We start from the raw sequence: 15,000 nt of genomic DNA on the forward strand, positions 1-15,000 counted from the left end.
TACAAGTACGATGCACTTTAATTCTAAGCCATCAACATCGGGAGACCGAATGGAGGCCGACATGCAGAAATTGAAATGCGATACTGCCGAGGACGCGGACTCAGCAAAAACATGATAAGTGCCGTAGTAACTTACAAACCACGCGGAGTTGGTAAGTTACTACGGAACTTGTCACGTGATTGCTGAATTCGAGTCCTCGGCAGTACTGCATTTCAATTTCTACATGTCGGCTTCCATTCGGTCTCCCGATGTTGATGACTTAGAATTAAAGTGCACTGTGGTTGTTAAAATGCATTTCTAATCACTGGGACCCATTCAGTGTTTTACATATATATATATATATATATATATATATATATATATATATATATATATATATATGTATATGTATATATGTATATATATATATGTATATATATATATATGACACATGAATATAAATTGTAGAAAAACCACTGGTAAATAAGAAACGTAGTCAGAACGTTTTCGTCTATTCAAGACATCAAGGGAAAACGTTCGAACTACGTGTCTTATTTACCAGTGGTTTTTCTACAATTTATATTCACGTGTCATTTGTGAAATACTGCAATATATATATATATATATATATATATATATATATATATATATATATATATACATATGTGTGTGTGTGTGTGTGTGTGTGTGTGTGTGTGTGTGTGTGTGTGTGTGTGTGTGTGTGTGTGTGTGTGTGTGTGTGTGTGTGTGTGTGTAGACATATGCCTATATCTGTCAATCTGCCTATCAAAATCTTAACGTTGAAAAGGCCAAGGAGTTCTGCACAAATTAGTAAAATAACAAAATTAGTCCTTTGATCACGTCGGAAAGCATTTGATCTGCAATAAGTTTCTCTCTCTCTCCCTCTCCCTCTCTCTCTCTCTCTCTCTCTCTCTCTCTCTCTCTCTCTCTCTCTCTCTCTCTCTCTCTCTCTCTCTCTCTCTCTCTCTCTCTCTCTCTCTCTCTCTCTCTCTCTCTCTCTCTCTCTCTCTCAGAAACACACACACACACACACGTACGCACGCACGCACGCACACACACACACACACACACACACAAACGCACAGGTACATATACACACACACACATAAACATATTCGCACAATAAATATGGATGTCTATATATAGGATGGTATGAAATTTTATTATTCTGCATCATTGTAGATGAATTGAATTGCAGTACTTCCGAATATCACATCTATATGATTGGGAACCAGTTCCTTACCATCAGGAATGCTTTTGCTCTGCGTTACCAAATATTGTGGTAGGGTATAGACTTGCTCTATATTTCATATTTTCAGTCTTATATTTTGTAGTGCAGGCTTTAGTTGCACAAGTGTTATTTATAGGCGAGCCTTGTTAGCAGGGAACTCGTTGGGTTTCAGAAATTATGTGTGGAATAACAACATCTTTTTGCATTTGAATAAGAAGCACTATTTTGAGTTATGAGGAGTCATATTTCATCGTGTATGACTGTTTGTGATTATATGTAGTTGTTAGAGCGTTCGCTTACTTCTGTGTACTTCTGTGTAAGGTTGGATTGCATGTATGTGTATATTTAAGTGTGCGTGATGTTGTAAGTGGGTGGGGTTTTCAATTTTATTAGCCGCTTGATCTGCCTTTCCGGCATATATCTGGACTGGGCATGTTAGCTCATATAAATGCCCATATATTATTACTATACTTATTTCAGGTTTACATCCACAAGGCAGGAGCGTGATATAATGTAGATTTTGAAGTGGCAAATGAAAAACTATTTGATTGAAATGAGAGGCATATTCCAGGTTTTGTTCACGCCCTCACCTGTTTAAGCCCATCTTGATTAACTTTGATTAACCTATATACTAAGTTATTATTATTATTATTCAATTCGTCCTTGTTCTGAGTGCCTTCGGGGTAAAAACGGCCATTTGGTGTTTACCACAACAAATCTACTACTTGTCGTCTACCACGGTAATGAGTTACTTAATTTAGGCAAATTTTGTTAAAGATAATTTCATACTTTGGGCAAACATAGGGCAGACATGAATAAATCAACGAAAATTGTTATTTTCCCATTCTCCCTGCGAGTCTAAATGAACCACTGTAGGATGTTGAAGACACTTGCTCTATGGGTAAAATTTCGAGTAATACAGCTTCACATTCTCGGTGTTTCTTCCAGTTTGTCGCATGATCGTGACCAACGTGGACGCACTCTCAGATCACGGCCACAGTAGTCATCAACATGTCACAGACACTTCTCCCCCCCCAAAAAAAAAAATGTAAAGTGATACCTTCTATGAATCGGGGCGTAACGTTGCATCATTTACTGGTTTATGTCCAAAAGATTTGGTGTGGACGCGCTTTATCATAGCGGATTGCATATTAAGGTTACGTGAAAATACAAACAACAAACAAACAAATAGAAACAAACACGCAAAACAAAATAATTAATTAGCAGACATTACATATCCAACAGAAACTTGAAACTTTGAATCATCAAGAGCAGAAGCTAATCCAGTGTTCTTTCCTTGTTGCAGGAGTGACGATGTTTCATTTGCCGTGATGAAGGAAACGAAGACTTCGAAGTATTAAAATGGGCGCGGAAGAAGTGGAGGCGGAGGCGGTGGTGGTGCGTGGTGAAAAGAGAGTGGGCGGACTGGAACGGCAGCTGAGGAGGTTACCAGGTGGGTCATCCTTGCCCTTACTCGTGGTCATCGCCGCCTTGGCCCTTTTGGGACCAGAAACTGCAGCTGCCACAACTGCTGCATCTTCATCGTCGTACTCTTCTTCAGCTGCGGCCCCTACCCTCTCCCCACTGGCTCCCTTTGAATTTAAGAAAGACTCGTATTTTGCCACCATATATGAAAATTCTCTTCCAAGGACTTACGTAGTTTCTGAGGAGCTTATAGGGATCCCCCTAGACGCGGTACCCCCTGGGGCGTATGTGGTGTATTCTATAGAAAATGGGGATCCGGACAACTTTTTCACGTCGGAGGCAGAGGAAGTTGGTGGTCTCTCGGTGCTTCACGTGAGGACAAGAACGGGTGCAGGTGATGTCTTGAACCGAGAACGACGAGATCGTTATAATCTCAAAATAGTGGGGCAGGTGCGGGGTCACCAAGGGGTCCGAGTGAATCATCTCAGTGCTCAGACTAACTTGAGCATTCAGGTAGTGGATATCAATGACAACATGCCACTTTTTTATCCGAACGAGTACTCTGTGACTGCTGGAGAAGATGCATCACTTCATTCGACTCTGGTCACCGTTGCGGCTCTCGACGCTGATGCGGGTCCGAACGGGGAGGTTTATTACTCCTTAGCAAACGCTGACACTAACAACTTTGCTGTCCACCCGACCACTGGAGTAGTTAGCTTAACGAGACCGCTAATATTCACGAGAACGTCTTTGCACCGGTTAACGGTCCTGGCCAAAGATCGAGGGCCCAGTAGAAGAAACTCGAGGTCTTCAGGAGCTGCAGAGGCATCAGTCGAAGTGCGAGTCAAGCAAGTAAACAATCACGACCCTAGGATCATTGTGCAACACTTGCCAAGCATCGTGGAACATGCCCATACATACATTTACGCCATCTTAACAGTCCACGATGACGATAAAGGGCCAAGTGGTCGTGTCTCCAAGGTCGAGATCGTGAGTGGGGACCCAGATCGGCTTTTCAGTATCACGCGCGGTTCCACCAGCACAGAGTTCAATCTTGCGGTGTTGAGGCTGTTGGACAGAGAGCTAGCCCCTAAAGGATACAACTTGACTCTCCGTGCAGCAGACGACGGCATACCGAAACGCACCACCCATACGAACGTCCATGTCAACATTGCTGACGTCAACGATCACGCTCCAGTCTTCGCCAGGGAGCAATACGAGGTCTTCGTTAGTGAGGAGGCACCGCCCAATACTCCTGTTGTCCGGGTAGCCGCTCTCGATACTGACCAGGGCCCGAATGGACGTGTGGTCTTCAGGCTGGTGGCAGGTAATGAAGCAAAGAGGTTTTCCATCAACGCTAACACAGGACTCATATCTACCGCAGACTGGTTAGACGCGGAAACCACAGCTTACTATAGCCTTACAGTGGCTGCCCTCGACCAGGCCAGTAACGCCAGAAGGAAACAGTCCTCAGCCAAAGTGGTCATTCGAGTATCAGACGCCAATGACAATCCACCCCAGTTCTCGACGCCAAATACCGAAGTCACTCTGGACGAAAATGAACCCGTTGGTTCATATGTGACGCGAGTGGTCGCCGCGGACAACGACTCTGGCGAGAATGGTTTCATCTCCTACAGTATCGCCAACCTTGACCAAGTACCCTTCAGCATTGACCCCTTCGATGGGACCATTAAGACCACGGCGATCCTAGACTACGAGGCCCAGAGGCGCATCTATACCATCAAGGTCCGCGCCTCCGACTGGGGCACGCCCTTCAAGCGCGAGACGGAGACCACAGTAAAGGTGAAGGTTCGTGATGTCAACGATAACCGACCACAATTCGAAGGCATCGATTGTGCTGGCTGGGTATCCCTTGATGCCCCTGTTGGCACCAGTGTGCTGACATTGTCAGCCCTCGATCTGGATGCTGACAGTGTGGTCAGCTACCGCTTGACTGGTGGGCATGAGGACGGGTGCTGGGCACTAGACGCTACAGCTGGAGTCTTGGCACTTACCTGTGACTTGAGGAGCACCATTGGTGAAGGCGAACGACCACAACCTAGGATCGTCAACGTGACGGCAACGGACGGTCTTCACACGTCAGACGTGACTAGCGTCACACTTGCAGTCGTAGCTCAACGAGGCGGAGATGTGGTCACGACGGGCAACCAGCCTTTTATTAGTGTGGAATGTCAGGATACGGGAATCAGGTCCAAGGTAGCTGAAGTAGTGGCGGCTGCCACGGAGAACAACGCAGCGGTTGAACACTACGCTCTCTTGCCGCCGAGGTACGGTTACAATACCCACGTCCCCGAACTTTCAAGCACCATCCCGGAATCCATTGAGATTCTAGAAGACTCTCCCATCGGTACAGAGCTCCTCACTGTCGCTGCAACGGACCGCGACCCCGGGCACAACGGCCGGGTGGTCTACGCCGTGGCGGGTGGAGACGTGGATTCCGTGTTCCGTATCGATGTGGCCACTGGTGTCCTTCAGCTGTGGGCGCCTCTGGACCGCGAGAAAACAGCACAGTATGTTCTCAACATTTCAGTCTACGACCTCGGAGTTCCTCACCTTAGTTCCTCGAAGAACGTGACGGTTCGCGTCCTCGACGTCAATGACAATCCCCCAGAGTTTACTCGAGTGAGTTACAGCCTCCACCTTCCGGAAAACACCCGGAATGGCACTAGCGTTGCCCAGCTTCGTGCCATTGATCCTGATGAAGGTCTCAATGCTCAAGTGACTTATGAACTCGTCACTGATGCTCCACAGTTTTTGGTGGACAAAAATACCGGGGTGCTTTACGTCACAGGAACTCTTGACCGAGAGCGCCGAGCACAGTATGATCTTCGGGTTCGGGCATGGGACAGTGCCCCGGATAACCACTTGACGGCTTTAGCTATCGTCCACGTTTCCATCATCGACATGAACGACTGCGCGCCCGACTTCGGTGCAGCTCGGGAGTTGATGATTGGCGTGCCCGAGGACCTCCCTCTTGGAGCGGTCGTTGCGACTTTCCATGCCACTGACGACGATCTAGGTGTGGGAGGGAAAGTGAGCTACAGTTTGACCAATGGGCATGAAAACACATTCCGTATAGACCCTGAAACCGGTGTGGTTAGAATCGCTAAGAAAATAGACTACGAGAAACGACAAGTGTACAACGTCACCGTCCGCGCACAGGATGGTGGACACCCCGCCTTGTTCGCACATGCCCACCTCCTTGTCCAAGTGCATGATGTGGACGAAAATATGTCTCCACCTTCATTCCCCGAGCGGGTCCTGAGGGCGTGGGTGAAGGAGAACAACCCTCCAGGGACCTATGTCACCACTCTAAAGGCGCGGGACCCTGAGGGAGGTGTTGTCACCTATACCATCACCGGCGGAGAAGGACTTGGGCTTTTCTCCATCGACAATGAAGGTAAATGTTTATTATTTGATTTTTAAATCAGGGTTTGTTATACTTTAAATATAAATTTTGTATTGTATCATACACAACACTCATTCATTGCGGTGCTATACTAGGTTTTCCTTCTCACTAAAAAAAATTATCTTTATTTAGCTTGTAATAAAATGTGGACAAAAATATATATACCTATATTGGCCAGATAAAACTGCCCCTAAGCGCGACTTTACCCTGGCAGTGTATTCATTTATCTGACATTTGCCAGTGTAAAATCCATATCTTAAGTTGATAGTAGTGAATCTTATGTCAACGGCTCGGCATGCCATACACGTACATACACGTACACAAATTTTTCACTTTTCAATTTCTGCATGTATGCCTCCTCAGGTTTCTCGATGTTGATGGCTTAGAATTAAAGTGAACTGTGGTTGATGAATGTAAATCTGTTCACTGGGACACATTTACTGTTGTACAAATACTTTCCCGCGTTGTATACTTACCAATTGTACTATCATGATGGAGATGGGTTGAACGCAAAATTTCGTGTTTATGTATGTAACTCGAGCATGCAAATATATAAGAAAAAATTGGGCTTAGCTTATATCTCTCTTGATGGCGCAATCGGTTAAATCACTATCACTTGTCATCGTGTTAGCGGAGGTTCGAGTGGCTGTACCACGTTTCAATTTTTGCATGTATGTCTCCTCGAGTCATTTGAACGCTCACTGGTCTTGAATAGGTGATCTATCTAAGGTATTTCCGCTAGAAAAAATCTTGAAACCATTTAGGGCAGGGAGAAGTTGGCTTCATCTTTCGTACTTATCAAGATGAAACTGCCTGACAACGGAAAAAAATAATGTAAGAGAATGTTTAGACACAGTCGAGGTAATCTAAACATATGTAAAGAATGGCGTTACTAATGGAATAAAATGGTCTGGTAGTAGTTGAGAAAAAATATGATACTAGCCTAGGCAAATCTTTTTGAAGCTGTCGTTTTTCTTATTTATTCTCCTTGATATCAGTGTAATCAATTAATTATTATTCATAATCGCTCTCCTTTGTTGAGACCCCTCCTCTGTCGTTTCTGCTTCAGGCGGTGGTCATTAGTCATTGATTGGATTTCATTCCTTTCAACTTAAAATGATTAATCACGTTTTTTCACATTAGTGTGACCTCGAGTTCCCGGCTTCTTCGGCGTGATCCGAATTCGAAAAGCGGTTCTTGGCTTCCATGCAAATTCGGTCCTCTTGAATTTCACTCGCTCTCTTTCACTCTTTCCTTCCAACCTCGCCTTTCATCCTCTCTCTCTCTCTCTCTCTCTCTCTCTCTCTCTCTCTCTCTCTCTCTCTCTCTCTCTCTCTCTCTCTCTCTCTCTCTCTCTCACTCTCTCTCTCTCTCTCTCTCTCTCTCTCTCTCTCTCTCTCTCTCTCTCTCTCTCCCTCTCTCTCTCATTTTCTCACTATTTTTCTCTCATTCTCTCCCGCTTCTCTCTCTCTCTCTCTCTCTCTCTCTCTCTCTCTCTCTCTCTCTCTCTCTCTCTCTCTCTCTCTCTCTCTCTCTCTCTCTCTCTCTCTCTCTCTCTCTCTCTCTCTCTCTCTCTCTCTCTCTCTCTCTCTCTCTCTCTCTCTCATTTTCTCACTTTTTTCTCTCATTCTCTCCCGCTATTCTATTCTCTCTCTCTCCCTCTCTCTCTCTCTCTCTCTCTCTCTCTCTCTCTCTCTCTCTCTCTCTCTCTCTCTCTCTCTCTCTCTCTCTCTCTCTCTCTCTCTCTCTCTCTCTCTCTCTCTCTCTCTCTCTCTCTCTCTCTCTCTCTCTCTCTCTCTCTCTCTCTCTCTCTCTCTCTCTCTCTCTCTCTCTCTCCTTCTCTCTCTCACTTTCCTTGTTTGATTGTATTTACTTTTTATTTTCATTAAAGCGTGCAGTCACCTCGACTTAACAGTTTCAGCCGACGGCGGGCTCCGTGAAATATGACAACGCAGTGTTTGTTTACATGGGAGTAAATTAAGTTATTATGAGTGAAAGTTGGTACCCCTGCCCATTCACCTCGTTTTACTACTATATAAACAAATAGAGTTGACGCATTTGATGATTTCCTGCCACCAGGAATACTCATTATAAGTGTGTCTGGTGGGCATAACACACATTTTCGTTATTTAGGACCCTAGGATGTGTGTCAAGTGACACTCCTATGTGATCACACACCCACGCCCTCAGCGTGATCGCCCAAATGCTCATTAGCTTTTCCAGATAGAATACTCTACGCAAGGCTACTTCGGAATAAAAGCGGATTGGGATTTTGGGGAGCCGAGTGTACCCTGAGGCCTCACTTCTATATCATTTCCATCTGTGTGTTTTTTCTTGCTGAAATTCAGTGAAATATTAAACTAAATAAAAACGTTGTGTAGGCACTGCCTTCCATCCTTTCATCCTCACCCTGTTTTCCCCACTTTATTTCTTTATCTTACCTGCCCAAAGTCATATATACTCCATGAGTATCTATAGTTAACATTTTCATTCCCAAAATTCGTTTCTTTAACCTTTCTCTGTGGAGGAGCTTCCCTCAGGTAAATAAAATCGCTTGGCGGGAGCACCAAACAACCACATTATTTTGATAATACTTCATTGTCGTTAACCAGTGATTCTATTGTTGAGGATAATACTGTGGTGAAGAGGTGAAATCATAGAAGCTGTTTATGAGAGACTTGAAGTCAACGAAATGAGGGACAATAAAGGGGTTTCTCGTATCATCTCCGTAAAACAACTTGCACGGGGACAGGGTAAATACGAGACATGTATCACTCTCATGACCCCTATTTCTTTCATCCCACATCCTTCTTCATATCCCATCCTTTGCCATTTCCATCCTTTGTAATCCTCCATCCTTTGCCATTCCCATCTTTTGTCATCCTCCATCCTTCCCCATCCCCTATCGTTCAGTATACCAAATCCATCACTATCTTTCGTCATCTCCCATCCTTCCCAATATCCTGTCCTTTCCAATATCGTATTCTTCCTAATACCCCTACCTTTACCCATACCCCAGATTCCGTTATCCTGCCCTCAGCCCCATTTCTCTCCGCTCCCCTTCCCATTCCTAACAACCAGACAGGGTCTGATGTCCAATGCATCGAAAGCCCGGGCAGGCGTGGGACTTGGAGAAATAGCGAGAAATGGCGAGAAATTGTGTGTGGCGATATAGTTGAGGTGTAGCCTTGGGAGAATGAGTTTGAGGGTGTGAATATTGAGGTAGGCTGGGGAAGGTAGATAGTATCAAGGTAGGATTAGAAGGGGAAAGGAAGGGGAAAGGAAATTGTGGGGAAGGGCAAAACACCATCGGCGGAGAATTATTTTGGAATCTGTGTAGAAGCGGGAATGGGAATAGAGGAACTGGATGCAAAAATGTGATATTGTACTGACTGGGTCGGGAGTCCGTAGATGTGGAGAATTACTGTAGAGTGTAGATGGTCTGCCAGGAACAGTCACTGCCAAATGCCTATTGCCCTTCCTGAGCTTCAACTGTGAAAATGCTGCCGTCATCACATTTTTCTAATCCTATCATAGATAGAAAGTGAATTTCAGAGTTGATTGAAAGTATCTAGTGGTAGAAAGAAAGAGGCTAAAGTCGTCTTGCATTAAAGGATTATATGGAGAATACACCTCAAAGTGAAAGAAATCGTATGGCAATAGCCTGAGAAATACTAAAATGACCGATGCCAATTGAAAATGACCGATGCTAATTGAAGCGTTAAACAATTCTTTTCATTGTAATATAATTGATATTTAGAAAAACATATGGCCCACCTCACAACCAAAGGCTGAATTTTAATTAGGAGTTACACGTAGGCTGTGCTCGAATCTCATTCATCAGTGTCTTCCACAGCCTCAATAGCTGAACATCTCGTCTGCCCTCCTAATCTTGCGTTTTCCCTGAACATTCTCCACTTAGGGTTCTCTGCATTTCATTCCCTAACTCATTTCCCTCAACCGTAACTTACAGTGCCCGTCAAAGTCTCTTATCAGACCCTCCTTCAGATCCTCCGCGAACTTCCTGGAAAATTCGTCTTCAACCACTGCATTCAGATTCTTTCTCCCTTTTCAGCCAGCGTGACATTGCCCCAGGGAAGCCGTTTTCCCAGTTCATGATATGGATGGAGAAACATAATTATTCTGTCATGATGCATTTTATCAAAATATTTTACTCATGAAGCCGGATGTGTCCTAGTTTCCTTTCATACTTTATATATTTCCTTATGGTTGACAGTATCAAATTTGATTTAGCTAAGGGGTGGATCCAGAATTCAATGACGATCCCTCCCTCTCTGAAGTTCGTCTGAAATTAAGCAAAGCAAAATTTTAAAAAGGTGTCTGAAGGCCTAACGTGAATGCGGAACTAAGAATTTCAAGGTACCGTTAACCCTTTGGAACCTTGGTACACTTATGACACTTTAGTATGTTCACGAACTACCAACAATCCAGGAGACCGTGGCCGGATTCCTGGGGTAGGGGGGCTTCGGCAAAAGTGGAATGATAATGGAGCTAAGACTTGACCTTATATTCAGATGAGGGGAATATCAGAATTTTACCTAAAATGGGTCTCTAACCATCAAGAATCCATTTAGACCAAGGTGTTCTGACCCAAATGTAACTATGATGTGATGAACCAAAGAACATCAATGCTGAGAGGAGATTCCTTCATAAGTCCCTTTCCCCTGGTTGCTGTGGCTTCACCATCAAAAATAGAAAAATCTATCCTTTTCAGAGGAAAAAAAGAAAGAAAAAAAAGTAAATAACATGCCAGCATATTCGCTTCACCTCCAAACCCACCCAACCTCCTGTGGACTTTGAAAGCTATATTTCATTTTTCTCTTCTTCCAACATATCATACACTTCAAACCCCTCGTCTCCAAAATTATCCTTGGACATCACATCCATGCCCAGTTCTCCACGTCCGCACTTCTCCATTTCCACCTCCACCTCCACAGGAGGAATCAATTCTAGTCACAAACGCATCTGCTTCTGCATTCATTACAATCCTCACTAGGACACCAAGGTCATCTTCTACCGCTTTGAAAGTGTCCCTTGGGCTTTGTTCTTAGACCATTCTTTGTATATGCTCACTGGCCATGGCTGCAAAAATACTGATGTGATTATCTGTGTGCTGGTGTCTATGGCCTTCCTTTGTCACTTGTGCATGCACACACACGAGTGCACGTCACAGACAAATGAGTTTTCACAAACGTGACTGCGCACTTCAAGGGAGTACATACACGCAAACAAACACAGGCAACCACACACACATAGATACAAACACACACACACACACACACACACACACACACACACACACACACACACACACACACACACACACACACACACACACACACACACACACACACACACACACACACAGGCAACCACACTCACATAGATACTCGCATACACACACACACACACACACACACACACACACACACACACACACACACACACACACACACACACACACACACACAATATTTCTAATATGTTTGCTTAACTTTTCAGTTATTATTCTATGTAGTTAAACACGTTGACGAATGAATGCATGTGTACATTTCTTTAGGACTTCAGATATTTGATTGTCCATGATTGACTGCCCCAGCATATATGATTTCTTATGCCTGCAATAAGGTCATACATGCATATGAGATGTATCAGAATTCTGCATTCGGTCTACCGGTGGAGAACGAGTTGTGGACGTGACGACCAGGGCTCTAACCGTGTTCCCTGTCTCTCATAATTTTCCCCCGATGACAGGTGTCAGATGTTTTATGTTCATGACCAATGTTTCTATAGTATTTTTGCAGGCCACTGTGCAGATCAGAACGACTAAAGGACAGTGTTGCTTGAGGTCATTCTTCCCTCAAATTCATGCTTAACTTGGTGTCTCTTCCTCAACTTATTCTTTTTTATCTTCTTCACTCAACTCATTATCCTCTCATTCTTCCTTTCATTCAGTTTACATTCAGTCACTTTACCCTCCTTGTCTCACTTTTAATTGATAATGAGGTTTTTATTCATTCACTTTTTCCTCTTTTTTTTTCTATGTCTCTTTAGTGGTCTTACTATTTTCCTTTTGGTTTTCAAGGATTTCCACTCCCTCCTCTTCTTCTTCTTCCTTTTCTTCTTTTTTATCTTCCACTTCTTTCCCTTCCTCATTCTCCTTCTTCTGATCCTCCTCCTTCACCTTCTACTCCACACGTCCACTTCCTTCTCCTCACCTCTCATTCATCTTCGTACTACTCCTTAACCTTCTCCTGCACCTCATCCTCTTATTCTTCTTCCTATTTTTCCGTCTCCTCTCCTTTTCTTTTCTCTCTTCATCTCCTTTTCGTTCCTTTCCACCTTCTACACCTATTCACTCTTCTATTCCTTTCTTCCTTTTCCCCCATACTTCTCCTCCTCTTCCTTCTCTTACTCCTTGTTCTCTCCTCCTTTTCCTTCATCTCTTCTTTTTCTTCTCCCCCTCTTTCTTCTCCTTTTCGTCCCTCTCCACTTTCCTCATTCTTTTCTTCTTGTACTCCTTTTCTTCCTTCTCCTCATAGTTCTCCTCCCCTATCTTGTTGCACTTCTATTCTCCTACCTCTATTGCCTCGCCGTGATCTCTCCGTTATTCCTCAAGTTCATTCTCTACTTCATCCTCCTTCATTCCAATTTCCTCCCTGTCTACCCTCCCTCCACACATAACCCTTTTCCAACTCCCATTCCTAACCCCACCCAACCCCCAACCCCCAACCCCTCACCCCCCGTCACCATTTCCGGCGATGCTGGGCTTCTACTTGTGCCATTTCATCACAACTTGTGCCATTCAGGTGCCTCCCGCCGTCTCGTTCTGGCCAAATTATTCCGTTCCCGTGATGTTGGCCCGACCCCTGTTCCGGCCACCGTTTCGGCCCTCGTTCCTGCCCCTGTTTTAAATCCCGTCGTAGACCACAACTCGTACCCATGCCACAGTTTGTACCAGATGAAGTCCGCCCGCCCCATACCAGACCCCATCCTAGACACTGCCCGGGTAGGGTCCTCACCTTCGTTCCCACCCCGTCCTGGCCCACATCCTGACCCCCGTTGTGGACCCCATTCACTCCCCCCACCGTCCCGATGCCCCAAGGGCGCCTTCCGTCTTCCCCGTCCACCGCGTTCCGGCCCCTGGGCCTCCTTTCCCGTTTGATAGATTTTAGTCATCCTTTTCCATAAATCACTCGGACTCTCTTCTGTCCAATGGCTTCCAGACCAGCCGCGCATTTCGCTTGAACGAGTTATCTCTCTCTCTCTCTCTCTCTCTCTCTCTCTCTCTCTCTCTCTCTCTCTCTCTCTCTCTCTCTCTCTCTCTCTCTCTCTCTCTCTCTCTCTCTCTCTCTGTGTGTGTGTGTGTGTGTGTGTGTGTGTGTGTGTGTGTGTGTGTGTGTGTGTGTGTGTGTGTGTGTGTGTGTGTGTGTGTGTGTGTGTGTGTGTGTGTGTGTGTGTGTGTGTGTGTGTGTGTGTGTGTGTGTGTGTGTGTGTGTGTGTGTGTGTGTGTGTGTGTGTGTGTGTGTGTGCGCACATCAGGGCCACATTGATTTTTTATCCAGTTTACTCGTCCATCAATTTTGCCTTCCACTTTCACTCTAACCAAAATGTTTGGAAATGTTTAGATGTGGTTAGGTTCTGGAGAAAGCGGGATATTGATTGATCAAAGGGACCCATTTTATGAACATTATATGCCACTAAAAACAAAACAAAAACACAATAGGTTGTCGTTAGCTATGGACAGAACCATTTAGCTGTGTCACTGTGTCATCCTTCTAAGTTATTGGCCATGGCCTCTCTTCGCTTCTTCCCTTTTCCCTTACTCTCCAACACACTCGAACATTCTCCTTCCTCACACCCTCTCAGGCAAATCAACCACTACACTGGAAATCCTGCCTATTGCGATACTTTTCTGAACCCAGTGACGGACATCACTTATTATTTTGTGGCGAACCCTTAGTCATGACTAAGGTCTCAATCGATTGAGATCATATTCAGGGTGGTGCTTCGTATAAAATGGTGTCGCTTATAATGCAGTCTACAAAATGAGTTACCATATAAAGAGGTTTACTAACTTTATTCATCTTTAAGGATGCTTCTTACTTTTCATGGTAACTATCATTTTCATTTCTGATATTTTTCCTTTTTTTCCTCCTCACCCGGTTCCTTCTTCTCTTCCTACATTTAATCTTTCTCCTCCTCCTCCTCCTATTGCTTTGCTTCCTCCTGCATTTGTATCTCCCTTTATCCTCTCCTCCTCCTCCTCCTCCTCCTCCTTCTCCCCTCCTCCTCCCATTACTTTGCTTCCTCCTGTATTCAAATCTCTCCTCCTCCTCCTCTTCCTCCTCCTCCTCCTCCTCTTCCTCCTCCTCCTCCTCCTCCTCCTCCTCCTCCTCCTCCTCTTCTTCTTCTTCATCCTTATCTTCCAATTCCTATTCCTCTTCATCATCCTCATCCCCATTCTTTCCATTCTCCTTTTCCATCTCCTTCTGTTCTTTATTCTTTCTTGTCATACTCCTATTCTTCTTTATCCCTATCCCTACTCTTCTCCTCTACTCTTCGTTCTTCTTTTTGTCTCTTGATTATTCTTATTCTTTGTCACACCTTTTGCGGTTCAAATATTTTCATCTTCCGGATTAAAGCCGTTCAACTTCCTTTCACATTTTTCATCCTGGTCTGCCTTCTATATCCTTCTTTTCTTCTTTTCCATCAGTATCATCATCATCATCCTATTCTTATTCTCCTTCTTCTTCTTGTCCTCCTTCTTTTCGCCTTCTTGTTTTTCTTCTTCCTCTCTTTCTTCTTCTTCTTCAGCCCATTTCTGTCTTCTTTCTTATCCAGTTTCAATTTTATTATATATATTTTTTCATTTTCTTCTTTCTTCTCTTCT

At 44.5% G+C, this 15,000-nt stretch overlaps 1 protein-coding gene across 1 annotated transcript in view; it reads left to right on the forward strand.

Annotated features, from left to right (window-relative positions):
* LOC143035834 (fat-like cadherin-related tumor suppressor homolog) overlaps positions 1-15,000 on the forward strand; it is a 742,303-nt gene that overhangs the window by 723,239 nt on the left and 4,064 nt on the right. The window contains exons 3-5 of the mRNA XM_076202877.1: positions 2,538-6,077; positions 9,106-9,207; positions 12,917-13,116. Of these exons, the coding sequence (XP_076058992.1) occupies positions 2,594-6,077; positions 9,106-9,207; positions 12,917-13,116 (3,786 nt within the window). The 5' untranslated portion in view covers positions 2,538-2,593. The remainder of the gene's footprint in view (positions 1-2,537; positions 6,078-9,105; positions 9,208-12,916; positions 13,117-15,000) is intronic.

This window comes from Oratosquilla oratoria, chromosome 2 (genome assembly GCF_046742065.1).
Source record: "Oratosquilla oratoria isolate Oo_2021 chromosome 2, ASM4674206v1, whole genome shotgun sequence".
NCBI lineage: Eukaryota > Metazoa > Arthropoda > Malacostraca > Stomatopoda > Squillidae > Oratosquilla > Oratosquilla oratoria.